The 22,123-nt window shown below is 40.0% G+C and overlaps 1 protein-coding gene across 1 annotated transcript; it reads right to left on the minus strand.

The window, feature by feature from the left end:
* Positions 1-11,528: 11,528 nt before the first annotated feature.
* Positions 11,529-15,904, minus strand: LOC121782155. The gene is made up of 3 exons (XM_042179882.1): positions 15,658-15,904; positions 12,550-12,671; positions 11,529-12,013 (listed from the first exon to the last, which is right to left on the minus strand). Exons 1-3 carry the CDS (start codon positions 15,791-15,793, stop codon positions 11,693-11,695), a joined length of 579 nt encoding a protein of 192 aa, XP_042035816.1. The 5' UTR covers positions 15,794-15,904; the 3' UTR covers positions 11,529-11,692.
* Positions 15,905-22,123: the final 6,219 nt, after the last annotated feature.

Consider the following 22,123-nt stretch of genomic DNA (forward strand, 5'->3'; position numbering starts at 1 on the left):
CTCATTTGAGAAATTCGCCTTTACTTGCTTGGTCTAATGTGATAGTCTTCATCGACAAAGCGGTCTATAAAGTAAAAACTGTTGGCAAGAAAGAATCCAGCCGAGATTTAATCCGATTGGTGTTGCTTTTGCATGAATTTGATTGGGAAAGTCAGAGACCAAAAAGTGGAACAAAATAATGTAGCCGCCATCTGAGCAGGCGATATTCAAGTGGTAGACCGGGAGCAATACCGGATGCATTCCCAGAGGAACATTTTACTACGTAAAAAAAAATTCCTCGACCTATCAGCTGGGAAGAGATTATGGTGTTAAACAGGTTCCAGGGGATGCCGAAAAAGGGGAAATGTGCTCATCAAAAAACGCTGAGCCATGGTTTCGCAGACCTGGCAAATTACTTAGTCACTGGAGAGGTGCCCAGTTCGCAAGTAATTTCCCGGGCCCGAAGATGAAATGAAAAGCGAGGCCAGAACTATTTCTGGGATGACCCGTATTTGTTGGCGAATGGGAGCCGACCAAGTAATCCGGAGTATATTCCGGAGTGGGAACAGAGGGATGTGCTGAATCATTGCCATGCCCTAGCTTGAGGAGGTCACTTTGGACCTAGGAAGACCGCAAGGAAGGTGTTAGAAAGTGGTTTTTACTGGCCTACATTGCATAAGGATGCGTTCGAGTTTTGTCAGAATTGTGAGAGGTGTCAACAGACTGGGGGAATCTCCAGAAGAGATGAAATGCCGCAAGTCCCGGTGATCGTTTGTGAAATTTTCGATGTTTGGGGAATGGACTTCATGGGTCCATTTCCATCTTCATACGGGAATACATACATACTAGTGGCAGTGAATTATGTTTCGAAATGGATAGAAGCCAAGGCGACCACATCTTGCGAAGCTAAGGAGGTATCGAAGTTTCTTAGAGCTAATATCTTCAATCGGTACGGAGTGCCCAGAGCTATAATATCTGACAATGGGACGCATTTCCGCAACCGGACTATTGAAGCTTTGATGAGAAAGTATGGCGTCACCACAGACTGTCTACACCTTATCATCCTCAATCTAACGGCCAGGCGGAAATATCCAACAGAGAGATAAAGGTGATACTAGAAAGACGGTTAATCCGTCTAGAAAAGACTGGAGTAAGAGGCTTGGAGACGCACTATGGGCTTACCGGACGGCATACAAGACGCCTATTGGGATGTCACCATATAGGCTTTGTTCGGCAAAATGTGTCACTTGCCCGTGGGAGTAGAACACCGAGCATATTGGGCGGTCAAGGAGATAAACATGAGACCCGAATCTTGCGAGGAAGAGAGGAAATTGCAGCTGCAGGAGTTGGAGGAGCTAAGGCTGGAGTCATATGAATCGGCAATGTGGTACAAAGAGAAAACAAGACTTTGGCATGACAAGAACCTCCGAGTCAAGGAATTGCAAGTTGGGCAGAAATTCTCCTATTCCAATCCCGGCTCAAGTTGATGCCTGGTAAGCTGAAGTCCAAATGGGTCGGACCATACACTGTTGTGAGTCTTCGTGCAAATGGAGCAGTAGAGATCCAGGGAAGTGCTCCAAACTCTACTCCATTTCTTGTCAATGGCCATAGGGTGAAGGTATTTAGGGATAATTCGGAGATGTGTGTAGTGGACGAAATGCCACTACGCGCACTCCCTGATATCGCCTAATCGGTCTGGGAAGTGAGTGTTCTTAGAGAATTTCCTAGGTCCAGCATCCAAGAAGTTTTAACATGTCCTGACCTAGGGAATCTTAAGAACACTTGAACATAAAATATAAATATTTAATCACTTTCTTTGAAATCAAGAAAAACCCAAACAATCAGAAAAAAATAATCTTCCAAAAATATTTTCGAAATACTAGACTCCTTAAGGAATGTTTTTGATACTGTCATACCCTAGACCCGGGGAGTCTAACGTTTTATTTTTTTTAGTTTAATGTTTTTCTCTAAGTGTGATTTTGCAGAAGGAAGTTACTTGGGCAGGGAATTGAGAAGTAAAATTTTGGAGGGAGTTGGCACCGGTTCAGATTTCAAAAGACACCTTTATGGGAGGCGTACAGTCGCTAGCGTCATGCCTACAACCCGCCTGCAAAAACCGTCCTCGCCCATACTTATCGGATAATAACCGTGTTCTTTTATTTTTACTTACTTACTCTCACTCTCTACATCCCAAATTCTCTCTAGGTTTTCTTTTCTAACCCTAATCAAAGAAGTTTCCGTCCAAGTCTTTGTAAAAAAAAAAATAAATAAATAAAAATTTCTGCAGAATTCTCCATAGATAACAAGCAAAGTGCCGGGAACACCTCAGGATCCGCCGATTCAAGTGCGGCAGCGTTTATGGCAGACATGCTACAAAAATTTGGGGGACCAGAAAAGGCGATGGACGCGTTTGCCATGTTCGCGGCTGTAATGGGGAAATCCATACCAACCGCCTCAACATCCTCCGCACCACCACCAGAGACCGTTCAAGAAACCACCGCTGAGCCGGAGGTCGTCGCAAAAATCCACTGCCGCCGTTTCAGAACCAACCGCTGCAGAAACTCGCGAAGACGAAGCAGATCTGGCCGCGGGGTTGGAGTTGTTGGTCGTAAGTGCACCTAGGTTAGGATCTGCCACTGAGGGGGAAACCCCTGTTTTAGAGAATAGAGTGGTTGGTGTTTCTGAGGGAGAAACCCCTGTTACTGATAGCCGTGTTGAGGGGCAAACCCCTGTTTTGGAGGAGTTTGTTGAGGGGGAAACCCCTGTTGATGGAGTTGAAATTCTAGAGGGCAACGAAGCCCTAGATGCTGAAAGAGATGTGGAGGGGGGAAACCCCAGAAGTGGTTGGGGCGACGAAGCCCTAATTACTGAGGAAGATGTAAGAGAGGGGGAAACCCCTGAGAAGTCTGCGGGTACAGAAACCCACGTTGGAGAAGGTTTGGAGGGGATAGAGACCCCTGTTTATTTTTCAAGGGGCAACCCCATTGTTGAACAAGGAAGGAGAAGCCCTCGGTGCTGAGAATGTCCAAGAACCCGTCGATGTCGGGTTGGATTTGATAGTGGATCTGACTGATGTCCCCGAAGGGACCGATTCACCGGTTAACGCAAGGGAAGCGCAGAGACAGGCTCGTCGGAGCCTCCTTGATGAGATAGATGAAACCGTCCAGCAGACGGATGAAGAAATGTTGGGTCCAGAAGCCACAGCACCTGAGCAGGCAGAATCTCCCAGACCGAGCAGAGGAGAGAGTGATGCAGAGGAACGCCGCCACGCGGCCGAGAAGAAAATGAAGGGGAAACAAATTGCTCCTTCCAAGACCAAGAAGGCGAAAGGGAAATCAACTGAATCCCCACTTCCTCGACCTACCAAGGTACCATACGCTGCAGAGCCCGAGGATTCTGCTGGGTCTAGTGACTCTGAAGAAGAACAAGAAGAGGAGCTCAACTTTGAGCCAACTGAGATCTGGATTACAAGAGAGCTCCTGGACGAGATGAGAAAGTTTGACGACCCGAAACGCGCAACCATCCACAAGGAGAAGAGTGCCCAGGGCAAGTACGCTAAGTCTGGAAAAATGTACAGCTCATCGGAGCTCAAGCAGATCGCTTGCAATGATGAATTCCGAACTTATATCGACGCAATCGGCTTTGATTGGTTGCTCAAGCACAGCACCGCCGAAGTTCCAATCGACCTGGCAAGGGAATTCTTCTCCACCTTCCGATTTAAGTCCACCACCGATCTGAATGCTGACTCCATCAAATTCCGGCTCTTCAATGAAGAGCATGTGATGAGCATTCGTAAATGGACTCTACGGATGGGACTGCTTACGCGCACAGAGGATGATTGGTTTGTGGAGCGAGAGAATGATTGGTCCGCCGAAGCTGACGCCGGGATTCAAGACGCAGAACGCATGGGAGTTTGTGGCTCACCCTAGGGTAGGTCAGTTCAAAACCAGCTGGTCGAAGGCCCACCATATTGAGAACAGTGTCCTGGGATTCGCCCAGACCTTCATTAGCTACAAACCTGATGGGCACAGCCAACAACGCTCTGACGACCCCCGACTTGTACTTTACTTGGTGCATGGCCAAGGGAGTACGTGTTCACTTGGGCTATTGGTTAGCCCAAGCCTGCCATCAAGTGACAGCCAACCCTTCCCGACATCTTTACACATGCCACTTTCTAGGGGCTTACCTGCAACGCAACGTTATTATGAAAATCCACAAGTCCTGCAGAGAAGTGAAGATGTGTCTACCCCCGGAGGTGTTCAACGTGGACTACTTTTTCAATAAGGGGCTGCTCATTACACAGGGAAGGGACATGTGCTTTTATGAGGTCGGTCAGTCGGAGGCGCAGACGAAGCAGGAGCCTGAGATGGTGGAGGCGAAGGATACTGCTGACATGGAAGCCGGAGCCAGGATAGAAGTAGAAGAAGTAAGGAAAGAGGTTGGATGGATGAGGTCAGAGATGAAAATAGTTTTGGAGGGGATTGTGGCCCTACGGGGTAAAGGAAGGGACAGTGCTGAGGATGCAGAAGTCAGAAAGTTAGTTGAGGAAGTGAGAAACGAAGTAGAGAATGTGAAGAAGGAGGTAATCGGTGTACGAAAAGAAGTGACGGAGATACGGAGGGAAATGGGGAGAAGTAGAGAGGAGGTCGTAGCCCTGAAGGGGCGTATCACCGACCTAGTGGCAGAATCGTCAAGGCTTTCCGACAAGATGGCGGAGGCCGTCGCACTGATGATGAAGATGACGAAGTGGCTTCAAGCGAAGTTCCCCGAGACACCGAAGGAACTTCCTGAACTTAGCGGCGGTTCCAAGACACCGGGTCAAGGGAGTCTAGCTGTGCAGAAGCCGCCACAAGCCCAAAGGCATCAGACCACCCCGTCTTCCTCCAGGCCCGTGCTTTTGAAGAAAACCGTGCCCCGACCCACAGAAGATCAGAAGGAGACACCGGAGTCATCGGCAAGAAAGAAAGTTGAAGTGACCCAACAGACAGTGCCACCCAAGTCTGGCTCCCGCGGGGGCCAGAACCCGAATTGAATTTCCCCCAGAACCAAGTAACTTTTACTTTTCTGTCTTTTACTTTTCGTTTTTCTTTCGCTTGTGTTTTATGTGCCAGCATGCATCGTTCTGTATATATGTGTTATACCTTCCTACACTTAGCCCAATTTTTGGTCTAAGTGTGAGAAGGGGTTGTTTTGTTTTGGTTTTGTATGTTGCGCTTTCTCCCACTTAGCCCGATGTTCGGTCTAAGTGTGAGAAGTTTGTTTTGTTTTTGTGCTTTGTTTGTGTTTGTGTCTGTTGTCTGCTGTTCTTACTTCCTTTTCCCCCCCTTCACTAGGATAGCTTGGGGACAAGCTTGAGTGAAGTGGGAGGGGGGGGTAAGTATGGTGTTTGTGTTCTTTCTGTTTTAAGAGTCTTTAGGATGTGTGTTTCGCATGAGCTAGTGAGATAATAAGGCAGGTTTCCCTTAGTGAGAGCGATTGAAGAGAGAATGCATGTCAACTTTGACACCTTCTTCCTTAATAAACCAAAGGCGGTCTGAATGAAGTTGGGACGATGGAAAAAGCCTTAGATAACCCAACTGTGCAGCCCTACTATAAGAGCGAGTTATAAGCCTAAACACTTTTTTGTGCTAACATGTAAATTGGGCTGCCACTTGATGCTTAGGGAGTAGAGTATGAAGGAGAAAAAAATGGGTTTCGGAGGTATAAGCTGGACGAAGTCCAGGAAAAGGTGGAATAAGCTGGACGAAGTCCAGGGGAGGAGTAAAAAAAATAATAAAATAAAAAAATAGTAAAATTTTGGAGGTATAAGCTGGACGAAGTCCAGGGGAAAAGGGGATATAATATAGGAAAAAATAAAAAAATAAATAAATATAATATTAGTATCCTCAAGGGCAGGAAGCAATTTCAACCTGACCCAGGAAAATCAATGGAAAAAAAAAGAGAAGTAAGAAGGGTAAAACTCTTATAACCCAACGCATCAGTGGCATAACTTTAACTGGGGAGCGTTTTGATCCTAACATACCTGGTGAGGAATGAGTGATCGAGCGAACCTAACAGCTGGGGTGTCAATAGGCTATCTTGACGAACTGACGGACCGTTTAGGTAGAAGAGGGAAGGGGGAAGATTTGAAGACTGTAGATGATCGGATTGAACTTAAGCTTGTGGGGACGGTTGCCTAAAAGTCGAACCTAGTTCATGCTTGTTTGTGTTTTGATTCTTTGTGTTGTTTTCTTTTATAAGTCTGTTTTTTTTATTTTGCCAGTTGTCTAGGTCCAGGAGTCTGTTGTTGTTTTTGTTTGTAGAGTCGTTCTTGGGGACCGTGCATTGAAATTCGCCTTATTTCTTTCTCTTGTCTTTCATACTTGAGGACAAGCATGGTTTAAGTGTGAACAGTTTGATAAGGCTAATTTCATGCATCGGTCTAGGGGTTTTATTTCGTGAAATTACTGGGTCTAAAGCATGTTTTAAGCCAGGTGTGTGAAGGTTTTCGCTAGATCCAGGAAAAGAAGAGGACGCTTGCATAGTCCTAGGAAACTGGCGAAAGAGTGGACATTACGAAAGAAATTGCTTGACGGAGGAAGCCTCGGAGTTGAAGGGTAGAATAGGGATTTCTACGAAGACTCTAGAAGGCTATGTCCGCATCTATAAAAGGAAGAAGCATGCAAGCTGGAGGGACCTTCTGGGTGGAGGCCTCACGAACAACCTGTTGCTCAGTTCACTTTTCACATACTTGGTTCTAATTCGCGGAGGATCTCGGGTTCGCGCTGGGGTTCACATTTTGCTTTCTGATAGTGTTTGTGGGTTGTAACACCGTCCTTCTTTGGGGCGAAGAAACAATTTATTTCTGTTTTTTTTTGTTTCTGCTGAATTCGCTGAGCTTCGCTGTTCGAAGCTCGGTCCTCTTTTGTTTCTGGATATTTCTCTACTTTTATGCAAGTTTCGTTTTCGCTTACGTCGATCGTGATGATTTCTGTCTATTGATTGTGTTTACTTGAATTCTGGAGTTGGATTGTTGGAGTTGGTTGTTTTCGTGGTTATTTTCTGGATTATTGCAGGTTAATGGTATCTGGAAGAATGGAGTTTGTTTGTGGATGAATCGGGGTTTTGTTTTGCTGATGTTGTGGAGTTGTTTGTGATTGTTGGAATTTGGAGTTGATCGGAGCAGATCTGTGAGAATCGGAGTTATGGAGTTGATTTTGTTGGTTATTGAGTTCGGATGGCTTGGATCCGGAGTGGATTAAGCGTCTGAAGTGATTCTGAGCAGGAGTGTTTTAATTTTATGCCTAGCTTACGTGTTTTCATTTTATTCCGCCTAGTTTATGTAGATCTGATGTATTTCCGATTCATAGCAAGTTTCCGGCGTCCAAATCTTTATATTTTGTTTGAATCTAGGAGTGTGCTCTGTTTTCTTCATCTGCGAGTTTAGTTTAGTTGCGAAGGTGCATATCGTAGTTAGTTGGAGCATGGGTTGGTTATCTGCAGCTTTTTACCGTACTTGCTATTTCTGGAAATATGGTCCCCACTGTTAGTTGCTTACTGTTTAGCTAGATTAGGTAGTCGTTTACTTAGTCTAGGGAGTAATTGTGTCTTTCGGTATTGATGTCTGATTCCAGTAAGTTTTTTGTGTCCTAGGTCTAGCGTTTACATTTCTTGCCTAGATCTAGTGGTAGTTTAAATCTCAACCCCTTTGTGTGGCAGCAGCCGTTTGTTTCCATAGTCTCTTAGCACTACTTTGCGAATCCATCTCTGTGGGATCGACCCCACTTCCCTATACTAATTCATAGTATTCGGGTTGAGGGATTTATTTTTGAAGGGGAGTCGAGTGTGTCCAACGATAAAAACACTATAGTTCTCTAGAGTTCCTGGACCCAGTGATCCAGTGGATTTAAGGAGCGTTGTGTCTGGACCGAGCTTTGCATTAATTCTCATATGTGCACACTCGCTTACTCCTGAGTCTAGTCATTCGACATTAGAGTCGAGTGAGACCCACTTCAAAACACTGTAATTAAACTAGAATAGTACAGCGTGAAATTTAAACTAAGCTAGCACTTCGGAAAATAAGAAAGCAAGTAAACCGAGAAGATCCGCAGCGGGAAACTTAAGAATACGCCGACAGATAACAAGTATTCTGCAACGCTTCTTCAATCGCCCTTTCTAACTAAGCAACACATTATCTAAGCTAAGCTAAGCTATCTAGAAAACTGGACTAAGCTAGAGAACTGAACTAAGCTAAACTAAGACGGAAAGTAAAGGATCCCCCCTTTCCTTGTGGTGGCACATCCTCCATTTATAGGCGCAGCACGACTTCCAGCTGGATAACGATCTTGGCAGGGAATATTCGCTCATGCTGAGAGTGAGCGACTCATTGATTGCTACGTGCTCTTCTTCTAGAATGACGACGCTTTTCAGTAACAAATTCGTGACTCAGCTCCGTCCTTGCGTCTCATATATCAGCACGTGTCCCCTTCTAGAACGTTGTCCTTGATAACAGAATGCTGCGCACCATCCAGCTCATAGCCTCGCGTGTCCTTCTTCTAACATCCAGCGGTCCCCTCCTTAACTTCTTGATTACTCCCCTTGATCAACTTCTCCCGAAATCTGGCTTTTTTCTCCTTTTGTACTCACTTGATCAGTTTGGCCTTGTTGCCTTGGTCAAGCGGCATTCCTGCACATTTAACACTTGTTTTGCGCAATAAACTGATCAAGTAGCGTACATTTTACCCTTAAACCGATGCATGAAATGAGCCTTATCATGGCCTATGGGGCGGCGACCGACTTGGACGATGAATATTTGAGAATGAGCGCACAACTCATTCGCAAATCTCTCATCAAGTTCGTTGAAGGTGTAATTTCTAACTTCGGCGATGAGTACTTGCGAAAGCCCAACGAAGAAGACTTGGCAAGACTTCTACATATTGGAGAACAATGTGGGTTTCCAGGCATGTTGGGTAGTATTGAGTGCATGCATTGGGAATGAAAGAATTGTCTCACTTCAAGGGCTGGACAATATGCCGAAAGAAGCGGGAGTCCGACAATCATCTTGGAAGCAGTAGCATCTCAAGATCTGTGGATATGGCATGCTTTTTTTGGAACTCCAGATTCGAGAAATGATATTAATGTGCTTGATCAATCTCCTGTTTTTGATGATATTTAGAAGGTCGAGCACCGATGGTCAATTACATAGTAAATGGCCACGAAAAAAATATGGGATATTATCTCACCGATGGCATATATCCTCAATGGGCGGCATTTGTCAAATCTATACTAGGTCCACAAACGATGAAGCACAAGTTGTTTGCTCGACATCAAGAGTCTGCGCGAAAAGATGTTGAGCGAGCTTTTGGTGTTTTGCAAGCTCGTTTTGCTTTTATCAAATGTCCAAGTCTTATTTGGGATCGTGATATTATGGTGAAAATAATGATTGCTTGCATAAGCTTGCACAATATGATAGTGGAAGACGAAAGAAGCACATATTCGAACTATTGTGATCCAGCAGAATTTATTCAAGATCGACTTGGACAAAGTAGTCGTGAGAATGAAGATGGAGATGCGAATAATGATTTCATATATTCTACGAATAGGATTGCGAGTCTAGCTTCTTACATGAAAAATAAAGCCCAACTTCAAAACAAAGAAGCTTACAAAGACTTGCGAAACGATTTGGTTGAGCATATATGGGCAAAATATTTGGTTGAGCATATATGGGCAAAATTCGGCAATTGGAATTGAATGTCTAGTTTTCATCTTATGTATGAGCACCAATTATGTATTTTCAATTTCATATTTCAATTATTGTAATTTATGTTTTTTATTTGTTTATTTTTATAATTTTTAGTTTGTCATTTATTACATTTTTCCTATAAATTTACAATAATAAGTATTTCATGTAATAATAATATTATTAAAAAATTATATAAAAATAAATATATAATAGTGCGGTTGGGTGGTCATTAATAAACCATGAAAATATGAGTGGTTGGGTTGGATGAATATTGATGATGTGGAAGATGATGTAGAGGAGATATAAATGAAATAAATATTAAAAAAGTGGCTGATTGGGTTGGCTGATAAACATAGTCTAACAAGATGGTGAGCGTCGCACCAATAGGTATAAATAACCAGCCAATTTTAAACCTCCATCAACTGCCAATACAATTACGTTGTTATATCTATTTTTGCAATAAATATATACGTGGAAATGATATCCTAGTACTATATTCGAGCATCATCCGTGAGCAGTTTAATGTATATTTAACATGTTTTTTTATAGTATTTAATTTATTTTAATCTATTGATATTTTTAGTTTTATACTCCTCCGTCTCTGAAAATTTATCACTTATTTCCATTTTTGTCTATACCTAAAAATTTATCACCTTTTACTTTTACCATTTTTAGTGGTGGACCCCTACTTCCACTAACTCATTCTCAATCACATTATATTATAAAACTAATATATAAAAGTAAGACTCACATGCCACTAATTTTTTCAACTCACTTTCTATTACACTTCTTAAAACCCGTACCAGATCAAATAGTGACGAATTTTAAGGGACAGAGGGAGTATTTTTTATATAACTGATCGTCGCTATTGTGCATGCCCTTAGAATGTTTCGAATGAAAATTTAAGAATTTTTTGAACTGAATTTGACTCATGTATTTAAAGAAGTAACTCATATTATTAAAAATAATTTTTTTAGAATTGTACAGAGAAAGAATAAATAGAGAGGTAAAGAAAAATAATTAGAATATTTACCTCTTATCATAAAATTACATACTATAATAAAAAGAATATTTGAGAATGTGTTATACTTTCTTTCATTTCGAGAAATGTATCTTTAACCTTTCTTGGTACAAAAGGTAAAACAAGTTAGTTATTTTTGTTTGTTTTTTTAATTTACCATTTTAAGAAGGTATAACTGCCTTTTTATGCGAAATATATATATTCTTAATTTACCTTTTATTCTTGGAGATGCTCTTAAGTTTTTTTTTTTTAATGTCATTTTTGTTTAAAAAAACAACAGCAGTTATAAAAAGGATTGATTTTCAACTGCCAAAAACAAAAAACTGTAAAAAATGGCATACTTTTATATTTTTATAAAGGTATTTTATTTTTAGTGTAACATCTGCTAATTTTTGGTTACCCTGAATTTTTGGTCATATCAACTTCGATTCCGCTGGAAACTTCTCAAAATCAGATGAAAAATTGATTAACAATCCTCGGGAGATATTTCTACTATTTTATAGTCTATTATTCATTTAACAAATGTTAATTTATAGAGTAAGGAACTCAACTGGAGTTGGGAAAACAGTGATGCATGCTGGCCAAAGCAGTAGAATAGTCAATGTTTAAGCCAAAAGTCTCAAGTTCAAATTATCATGTTCCTTAAATTAGATATTGCAATTACCAAAAGAAAAAAAAATGAGAAGTGATGCTAATCTAGAAAAGTGAGATTTTAGCAGCCAGATGATGTAGAAGTGTTTCCAAAATTTTCAATATTTAGAGACAGTTTGATATGTTCGAATTAATATGACTTGGTAAGTGGGAATATGATCAGAGCAACTCTTTATACGTACATAATCAACATTCAACAAGCTGCATAAATATCCATTCATCATAGTACAAACTACAAAACACAAAATAAGAAAAATACTTGTAAACATCTCAAATCGTAGAATGAAACATCATTTGTTGCAGTGACACGTAAAGGCCATTCATTCAGCGAAGGTGAGCATAGTGATGAGAGACTCGTACTTGGGGAACCGAGAGACAAGCTCAGTGCGGTTTGCCAGCTCGAAATCATCAAACTGGAATGCAGGCGCGCAGGTGCATCCCACTAGAGAAAAGTGTGCTTCCTGATCCCTTGTGGCTCGTTTAACAGCGCCATCAGATGAGATGTCGATATCCTGTGTAGGGAATGCGCCGAACCAGACATTTGGAGGCACCGTGTGCTGAACTACTTGATTGTCAGCAAGTGGATCGGGTCCAAGGCATGTAAATTTTACAGTCCCATCATTGTCATTGAGTTCTACCACCTGAGATGAAAATTGGCAAAATGACAAAATGAACGGTAAAACCACAATTTTTCAGCTTACAAGATCGCATATCACACAAGGCAAGAATCATGTGACAAAAGAAAGGCAAATCAAATCAGTACTTCTCTCTATATCTTTTAGGATGCATTCTCTTTGGTTGCAAATTTATTTCGAGAAAACGAGAAATAAGAAAAGATGGGATAATTGGTTCCCACCATTTTTATCCCATTCCCATCTTTTTGTATCCCTTGTTCTTCTCTAGGGAGAAAAAAACATGATAAAATGTGATATATTTCATGGAGTTAAATGGAGGGAAGACAAGCTGCCCAAAAAGAAAATCCTATCCTGCCCAGGGAAAATTATCCACAACTTACTGAACATGTGAAAAGATTGGGAAATAGTGTATACATTTGTTTTCCACCTTTTCCATCAAAGAAAATGTCCCTTAAGGAATTAGTAATCTGAATCCAATTAACTATAATGATAAAGATTATTTGAGCATTCAGATATCATATTAGAGGACGATGTAGACATACCGTTAGGGGTTCTCCCAGGTAAAAATGCCAGACTTCTGCGCAGGGAATGCGGTGGAGGTGAGAAACACTTCCAGAAGGCAATAGGAAGTATATGGATGTACTGACAGGTCGATCAACCTTGTCTGCAGGAAAATTAGAATCAAGACTAAGAAAAATAGATGAGGAACTAGTACTACACCTGCATTCTACATGTATTAGAATTCTTGAGTTCTAGTATAGTAAATAATAATGATAATATTCCATCTACAAAGCCAAAAAATTAATGCAGTGGAGCAATGAATCAGTTGAGACAATGCTTTGTTATCATCAGAAGCTTGCAAGCTTGTCGTTTGAAAAATCATCCCATCACCAAATCTAAGAAGTGTGAATACAATTTTCAGGGCAATTGCCAACAAATTCTTAATATTGAGTAAGCAAATTGAAAACATTCTTTTGAATTTCAATATAAAAGCACACTTATATATGGAAATTTGATTCACCCCAAAAAGTTTAGTTCCTTTGCTCCACCAAATATCTTCTGAGTATCACCTCATCTATGACTCTGTATAGTGTATACAACTATACATTCAGTTGTGTACTTTTAGCCCCGACGTCTTCCCCTTTTACTCTCATTGTATCACCATAACAATTCCTACTCTTTAAGGGAAAAATACTGAATTGCTGTTGGCCACTTGGCCTTTCATAATATTAGGAAAATCATTCTATGAACATCAACAAACAGTAAATTCACCCATAAAAATAACAAAAAATGGAAATTCAATAAATTATAAAAACACAAACAAAAAGGGAAATTCAATAAATTGCTGTTTGGGGGGTGAAATGAAAGTAACTCCAGTGCGTGGTGGATTAACAATCCATTGCCTTAATCCACTTGGCTGTACCTATATCTGACCCTCTACTAAAAACTAATATTACTGTTTCAATGGCAAACAGCTTAACCCCTGAAACTTTCTACAACCCCAGACGGAAAAGAATCAAATTCTAGGGCGATTTGAATTGAAAAAAGGAAAGGGAAGTTTGTCTTTAATTGCCAAAATTCTAATAATGCGTGAACATTGCAAAAAAAACCCCATAAAAGTTTGTAGAGTTCCAACTTTTAGTTGCATATCACTGCTACAGTAGTACCATAACTTATGCATGGAAGACAAAACAATCATGGGCTACTAACATTTCGTACCTCTGGCTAGTTATTCTAGAGGGTTCATTTATTTAGTTAGGGGCATTTTCATAAATTCCTCAAACCTTATTAGTTATTAGCAAAAAGTGTAAGTGGCTAGGAGAAGCCCATCAAGTGTGGGCCAATGGTTGCACGCAGAAACAAACCCATCTCTCTTGGCATATACGCACATATTGTATAATGGATCTATAACTATTTCAAATGTACAAATTCATCCTGTTCATATGGTCATGGAAACCAGCTTGCTGATACCAAAAGACCTCAAATATTATTTGAGGAGTAAAAACCTTACACTGATTCAGTTATAATAATGACTTTTATAAGTGCAAAGTGCAAACTGTACAATTATAGTATATATTATTATTAACTCAACATAAAATATTACATGTAATCCCATTTTTAACTTGAACGTTAACAAATTCTGCAAGATACAGTTATTCTTGCAGGTTTAACCAGCAGAGAGAGGAAGTAAAGGCAGATTGACTTTAGAACTTGTATGCAACACTAGTGTAAACATAATTTAGTGAGAATAGAATGGTTAAGAATATCAGCACTCCAAAATTATAATCTGAAGTAAGAACAAGTTGCAGCCACTAAGATGGTTAAGAATACAAGGTTGGCCAAGAATTTCTCAAAATTTTATCTCTAGATGCCTAGATCAGTTGAAAGTGAATCAAGTGATCAAAGCTCTAATAGGTGAAAATAGACTAAATGATGCAAACAGCATTCAGCACGTGACACTGGTTTAGATGTACGAAACCATCTATAAAATTGGGAAAGGGGAATTGACTCAGAGATGAGCCAACATACTTCGATTTGTTTAAAAGACCTATGCCATGTTAAGTCCTAACTTGAGTTTCCAACTGACAAGAGTGGTTGGAATTGGTTAATCTAATACGTATTCCTTATTAATACGGTGTTTCAGTATCTTGAGTTTGATTGAAAAATGAAATTGATGTAAAAGAGGACTGAACCTATCTAAACTGAACATGGTTGATCCCATATTCTAAGGTCACGTATTTTTACCTCAATACTAAAATTTCTCCAATCCTACCATTTTTCATTTCAATGGGATATGAATCAAGAAAATTTATCTCAAATTGTAGAGATTATCAAGGGTCTTGGGCCTTGTATCTATCTCTATCTATCTAGGCCAATGCTAAAATATAAACGCCCGGTGTTTGTTCAAGTTCAGCTCATTAAAATGTTTGCACACTTCAATTTTAATGTTAAAATGTTGTTTTCTGTAGCATCAGAAGAGTCTCTTGGCACATCTAACCAATTATTTATAGGTCTCTTACACTGTAAAAACACTAGTGAGAGCAGGTGGAAAATTGTCCATTCCCAGGATACAATGTCCACAGTCTGATCTTATAAGTTCTAAAATGTGGTTCTAAAGAAATACAACCTTGATTGATTTTGGCACCCAAAGCACATCATTGGAATTCCGTTGTTTCACTGCTTAATACGTTAAGATCATCGAATAATCTAATCATAACAGATAAAATAAGAGCAGAATGGATATAGCAGTCATAATTATCAAAATTTCCATTCAAGCCATTGACTTCAACATAAAGCTCAATGAAGGCATAGTTCATTGCTAGTACTGTTGCTACATCCAACAAACCCGCGTTTCAACGGGCTTCATGCTTAACACCAACACCAATGAAATTCAATTGATGAATTAAATAAAAAACTAATTACAAATCAGCTTAGAAGATTAGAGCAATTACAAAGACCTAAAACAGGGAAAGCAAGCCCACCGACATACAAACGCAGGCTCATAAACAACAAAATTCCAAAAAAAAAAACAATAATAATGAAAATCCACAAAGAAATAGCGAAATTCATGGTCAATTAAGGGAAGTAATTTGAGTTTTCATCATGAAGCGAGTATTGAAAAAAGTAGAGAAGAGGGAGAAGGGGATTACATTGAGGCGGGAGATGAGATTTGGAGAGGTGAACAGAGGTGTCTCTGAATGTTTCAGAATAAAACCCTCCTTCTGGATGAGGTTTGAGGTTGAGCTTTGCCACGACTTGAGAGCTTTTTGGTGGTGTTGATCCCATTTTCAATCTCTTGCTGCTGCTCTTCACTGTGCATCCATCCTCTCCTATTTATATGATGCTACCGTACCACCTACTTCACCATATTTCAATTAATTCGAGCTTCTTTCCCAAAAAAATTTCTTTTTTTCCAATTACAAATATTGAGTGAAAGTTTATACTAATATTTATAAAATATTTGAGTTAAATCTAAAAGTACTTCACAGTGTATCTTCTTAATAATGTAAAATAATTGTTTCGTGGTATATCTAAAGCCAAAATCACAGTTGCATAAAGTGAGAAAAGTAAGGATGATACACTGTACTAGTAATTTTGTAACTATGATTCGCTAGTCACCGTACGTGACACAATACGTTCGAACCACTAATTTCATATTTTCTTCATATAATAAACTTTTTTTAATGATGGATCTCTAATCTCGTAACGGTCTATATTTACATTCAAAAAAATGGTAAGGGTTGTCGTTTGATCTCGTCAACGAATAAGAGAGAGTATATGATTTCTCAGTTTACTTCTGACACATCATTGGTCCTAGCCCTTTGAATGATCATACTTATCCATTTTTCGTTGTTCATTCGCATCGAAAGGGAAACGTCATTGCTCGGATTAATTTTGAGTATAAAATGGGAGAAAGAATGAAACAATAAATGAAATGAAATGCCAATATATTGTTGCATCTATAGAGTTTTGAATTTGGAAATAAAAAATTCATAAATAAAATCCCCAAGTCAGTGAGGCACGACACTAATAGGGTATTTTTCTTTTTTTAATAAAAAACACCCATTATGGGCGGGGTTAGGCAGACTCCAACCCGTAAATAAAATCAAAATATAATGTTCTAAAACATGATCCCAGCCCAAAAGTGACTAGGATCCAAAACAAGAACATGAGAAAATAAAATGAAGGCCCCACAACTCGGGTACCTCGTCGCTATCAAGACTAAACTAGGATCAAAATGAACAAGTGGAAGAGAAAAAATCAAAATAACAAGAGTAACCAAAGCATGAAATTGAAAAATTCAAAATAACAAGAGTAACCAAAGCAAGAGTAAACTAGGATCAAAATGCGCAATAATATGTCTCTACATGTTCAGGCATGAAATTGAATCGATCCACATAATCTCCTAAATAGATTCTTTTGTGGATTTATTTAATTTGCAATTTCCGCTGCGATATCCCCAACAATTGGTACCAGAGCCATGCTTTTAGGCTCTGATTATGTATATTTAATCTTGTTTTTTTTCAAAATTACATGGATTCGTGAAGAATATTTTAGATCTATAAGTGAATATTCTAGATCGGCTAAAGAACATTCTAGATCTATGAATTTTATTCAAGATCGGTGAAGAATGTCTTGATCTACAATAGAATATTCCAAGATCTATAGAGTATATTCTAGATCTATATTTTATAGTTGCAAGATAGAATATTCTAGATCTATAAGAATATTCTTGATTAAGAATATTGTAGATCTACGATAGTTTATTCTAGATCTATGTTGTTGTGTTCTACATATGTGTTTCAATTATGTAGATCTACATATTTGAAAAATGTGATGGAAGATTGTTTTCATGCTTGCTATATTGCGTGATTATTGAATCTTGTTGTTCTTCGTTTTATTGTAAACCCACGGGGGTTGACCGTGGTAGATTAGGTTTTGTTTTTCCCTTGTATTTTCTTTTGTAAACAAATGTAATAGTTAGAATACAAAGAAATGTAATACAATGGAGCAAACAAGACGAAGAACGAGACCGGCAAGGGAGACCTAGGTGGCTACCAAAACCCTAGGGCGCTCGATCGCTCGCGGATCTGGTCCACGGTGGAGCACGACAGCGGCGGAAGGAGGGCCAGGCGGCGGCGGTAGCTGTTTCACGAAAACGCAAAAACTGGATCATAGTAGGTCAGGGCAGGGGTCTGGGCCCCCCTCCCTGCGAGAAAGTCGGCAGCACGGTTTTTTTCTCTGTAGATGTGTGAGAATCGAACCTGCCGCTGAGAGATCATGATGTCTAAGATGCGCGAAGCCAAGCTGTCCAGATGACAGAAAAGTAACCAGAGCCGCTGAGTCCAGCTCTATCCAAATGTGTGTAGAAAACTCCATTGCCATCGAAAAACCTTGACTGAGAGCCATAAGCTCCGCTTCAAAGCTCGACGATGCAGCAACAGGAGCACAGAAGGCCTGCAGAAGACCTCCATCAGAACCACGAACCAATCCTCCTCCTCCTGCCTCCATTGTCAATGTAGAGAAGGCGCTATATGTGTTCATCTTCACCCAAGAGGCAACAGGAGGATGCCAAAGGACCATGAGAGAACGCAGAACACGCTGTCTGGGAGAAGCAGGCATGAAATCAACCGTTAGCGAGCAACCCCTCCAGTGAACCGGGGTGAGCTTGCCAGCTAGCATAAAGGAATGCAGATGATGAGTAACCTGCCAAATAATATGAGAGTGATGGAAAGAACGACCGCCATGTTTGCGGTTGTTCCTCTCTGTCCAAAGAAACGAAACAATCAAGCAAGGGATAATAAAACTAATGTGCATGACGGGGGCCCAAGTGAAGGACCTCCGCCAGTAACCTAGTCTAAGTGCAATATCAGTCCTCGTGTGAATCGGTGTGTGCGAAAAAGGAAACCAGGCATCGAAATGCTCCCTCGCAGAAATTGCCGACTAACTCGAAAAAAAGACATGTCTGAAGGACTCGACAGAAGGAGACCAACAACAATGCCACCTAGACGCTAAAGAAATATCCCGCCTCTGCAACTTCTTATCCACCAGCAGCCTACCAAACAACAACCTCCAGAGGAACACAGAGATGGTGGGTGTCACCCCACCGTTCCAAATCAACCCAAAAATCTCGTGCTTTGGCAGTCTCGTCCGGATGCTCTCCCAGGCTGAGGTCATAGAGAACTCGCCATGGCTAGTTAGAATTCAGCGCCTCACATCCTTCGCCCCCAACTCGATCGGCGTGGCTCTGATCTGGTCGATCACGTCAAGAGGTACACCAAACCTGAAAGACAAACTATGCAACATATCCTCATCCCATGCATGCTCATGCCAATATGATGCAACGGCCTGGGATTAAGGAGGATCATATCCCGGGACGCACAAACTCCGGATGGGGCTAGCCCCAAGCCAGACATCATCCCATAAGCTGATCTTCCCCTCACCCAAGGACCAACGAATATAATCATGCATGAATGACCAAATACGACGAAGACAATGCCAAGTAGGACTATCATGTTACCATCAAGCAGATGTATGCAAATGACAAGGGAGGATACTGTACTTCTGGGTCATGAACTGGGCCCAGAGGGCGTCCTGAGCGAGAAGTCTCCACCACAACTTGAACCCAAAGGCCACTGCCACCTCCCTAAACCGGCATATGCCCAAACCACCCTCATCAACCGGGAGACAGATCTGTCTCCATGAGATCCAGTGCAACTTTCTCTTTTCCCCCACAGTGTCCTAGAAAAATTTATCAAAGATCCGCTCCAACTCATCCACAAAGCCAATCAGTGGATTCATAACCTGTAGTATATGTGCAAGGGGATGACAGCTAAAGTGCTCTTAATCAGAGCAAGGCGTCCTCCAAAAGTAAGGTGTCGGTGGGACCAACTATGATAGGGTATTAATTATGAACTAATTGCTGAGGTTTGGTGCTCCTTGCATAGCGGAAGACTTGTACAAAATAAATATATTAAACATAGGATCTATTTCATAGATTATGGGATTAGTCAGTTCACATGTTAACACATAATTGCATGCTAGAACGCAAGTAATTCATGCTTAAAGAATATAAATCCTAAAACATGAATTCTATGATTTAGGTTACCAAATTTGATTCTTCGAAGTATCGTCAATTGCTTGCGCCTTCTCCACGTGATAATCTTCAATACTAGACTATGAATCTTCTAACTAGTTCCCGAACTGTATTTCAACATCATGGTGGGTTGATCTTATCAAAATATCAGGTAAGAAGAGATAGAAATCCCACAGATTGTGGGAGAAGAAAATCATGTCGCCCAAAGAGATAGAGGGGATGATTTTCTGCTGTGTTGTTCAATCTGTCTATAATTTATTCTCTTATTTATTAAGTTACATATTGGGCTCAGTCAAGGATCTATGGAGGTTTGGATTAGGCCACACCCAGTTGGCTTTATCTAATTAAATTGAAACTCAATTTAATTCAAGCTCTAATTGGAATATTTTATCAGCCACTATAGTAATAATATTGAATCTCCTATCCAAATTTGAAAGTACAAGTAATTCAGGTTTCCACTTTTAAAAGGTTATTTCTTGCGCTTAAGATATAAATGTCCATTAATTAATTAACGTCTGCTATGGACTTAATTAATTGATATGTTATTTACTCCAAGAGTGGACTCAATTTGAAATTCTTATTTATTATTCATGGAATAAATTTCAACTGACAAGTTTCTGAATAATAAAACTTTGTTTCAAACTCCTCTTGAGGACATTATCACCCAGGCTCACCAGGCGCGCAATTAAACATAATAGCAATCCTAGCACCGCTAGGGACTCCCTCCGTCCGCGAATAGGTGTCTCGTTTTTCTATTTTAGTCCGTCAGCGAATAGGAGTCCCGGTTCACTTTTACTATAAATGACAATAAGGCCATACATTCACCTAACTCATTCCACCCACATCTCATTTAAAACTAATATATATAAGTGGGACCCATATTCCACTAACTTTTTTCCACCCACTTTTCTTAACATTTCTTAAAACTCGTGCAGTCAAGAAATGAGACTCCTAATGGCGGACGGAGGGAGTATTAATTACCACTACCCAAGATATCAGGATTATTGAGTTGCGAAAAACCCACACCATTTGATAAGTCAAAGTAGTGCATAATTAATAATGTATGCTCAATGCTAAAGTACATTGATTAAGAAATAGATATTTATCAAGACCTAGTCTTTCAGTAGATAGCAAAAAGATACGTCTTGCTGTTAGATCCATTCAGTGCTATACCACACCAGTGTCATATTTCAGTAAGACTTAGAAATATGCGGACTGACATTACAACCTTTCGCGATAGGTAGTCAAAGTCTATTTAGGTTGTTTACCTTAAAGTGAACAACGCCCACAACCGGTCTACTAAAACAAAGACTTGGACTTGTTTGCTTCTTATACATTTAAACGTTGGAAAATATCTTATAAATACACAAGCAAACACAATGTAATAATACAGATTCTATTCGTGCGAAACTGTTCGAATAATACTGAATCGGATTAAAAATGGTTTGTTGAGTTTTTGTATACAAGCAAGATTCTATTTGTGCTCGAAACATGCTTTTTTGTATGCCAAAACTAACATTAATACCCATCAGAGAAATTATTCCTCTTCTAAGAAAGAAAAGGCTTAATTTTTTAGAAAGAACAGAGAGAAAACGGTTTCTCAAAAGAAGAACTCACAAATTTGAGAGAATGAGCCAGATAATTTAATTCTTCATTAATCTTAATGCTAATAAAAGACTCTGCACATGTTTATAATGTGTAATACAAAAAGACCTTTTATAAACTAGGAAACAAATTAAATCCTAACCATAAAATCCTAACCATAAAATCCTAACCAAAGTAAATCAAATCATAACAACTAAACAATTAATCATAAAATAAACTAAATAATTTTGCGGAGAGATCATCAGTTCACTTTCAGAATAAAGTAAAAGTCTAGGTTCCTATAAACTCTACCACGGTTGAAAACCATCCTGTGCTCAAGGTTGATGACAGAAAAATAATCTTCTATCTCATTGTCATTGTTTGGATCTTCGTTTGCAAACAATATTGTATTGCATGGGACTCCAACGAGTGATGGAGAAACCATCGTTGTCATTGTTTGGATCTTCGTTTGCAAACAAAATAATACATAACCAATGACGATAACAATAATTTTTGGGCTATGGGATTTTGGAGAAAATTTGGTTTCCACCAAAGTCATTGCCTCATTCAATGCTTGAGGAGATTCATCATCATTTTTTCCATCTCTTCGATGATGAGATCATTGAAAGGACCACGGGTGCGTAGGTGTCGTTCAAGCAAGGATATATCCTACTGGTCAGGATAGAGATCCTAACTAAGCCTAGACCCTGGTTTCAAAAATTCCTCAACCCACTCCTACTGATCAGTATAGTGGTGATAAGGGTCGAATCCCACAGAGATGGTGCGTTTAAACTACTGCGGTGATATTTGGAAAGGTTGGTTAGATACCACGCTCGGGTTGAGTCTCTACCTAGGCGAAAATTTAAAGGTAATCTCCTACTGACTAGAATGGGGGAGAAGTGTAGAGTTGCAGCTGTGTACGTGGAAATGGATAA

Source organism: Salvia splendens, chromosome 20 (genome assembly GCF_004379255.2).
Source record: "Salvia splendens isolate huo1 chromosome 20, SspV2, whole genome shotgun sequence".
NCBI classification, from domain to species: Eukaryota; Viridiplantae; Streptophyta; class Magnoliopsida; order Lamiales; family Lamiaceae; genus Salvia; species Salvia splendens.

Coding starts and splice junctions, on each gene's coding strand:
- LOC121782155 (XM_042179882.1), bottom strand. CDS start 15,793: ATGGGATCAACACCACCAAAAAGCTCTCAAGTCGTGGCAAAGCTCAAC. Junction 12,672..15,657: donor ATCTCATCTCCCGCCTCAAT/GTAATCCCCTTC, acceptor ATTTTCCTGCAG/ACAAGGTTGATCGACCTGTC. Junction 12,014..12,549: donor ACCTGGGAGAACCCCTAACG/GTATGTCTACAT, acceptor TTTTCATCTCAG/GTGGTAGAACTCAATGACAA.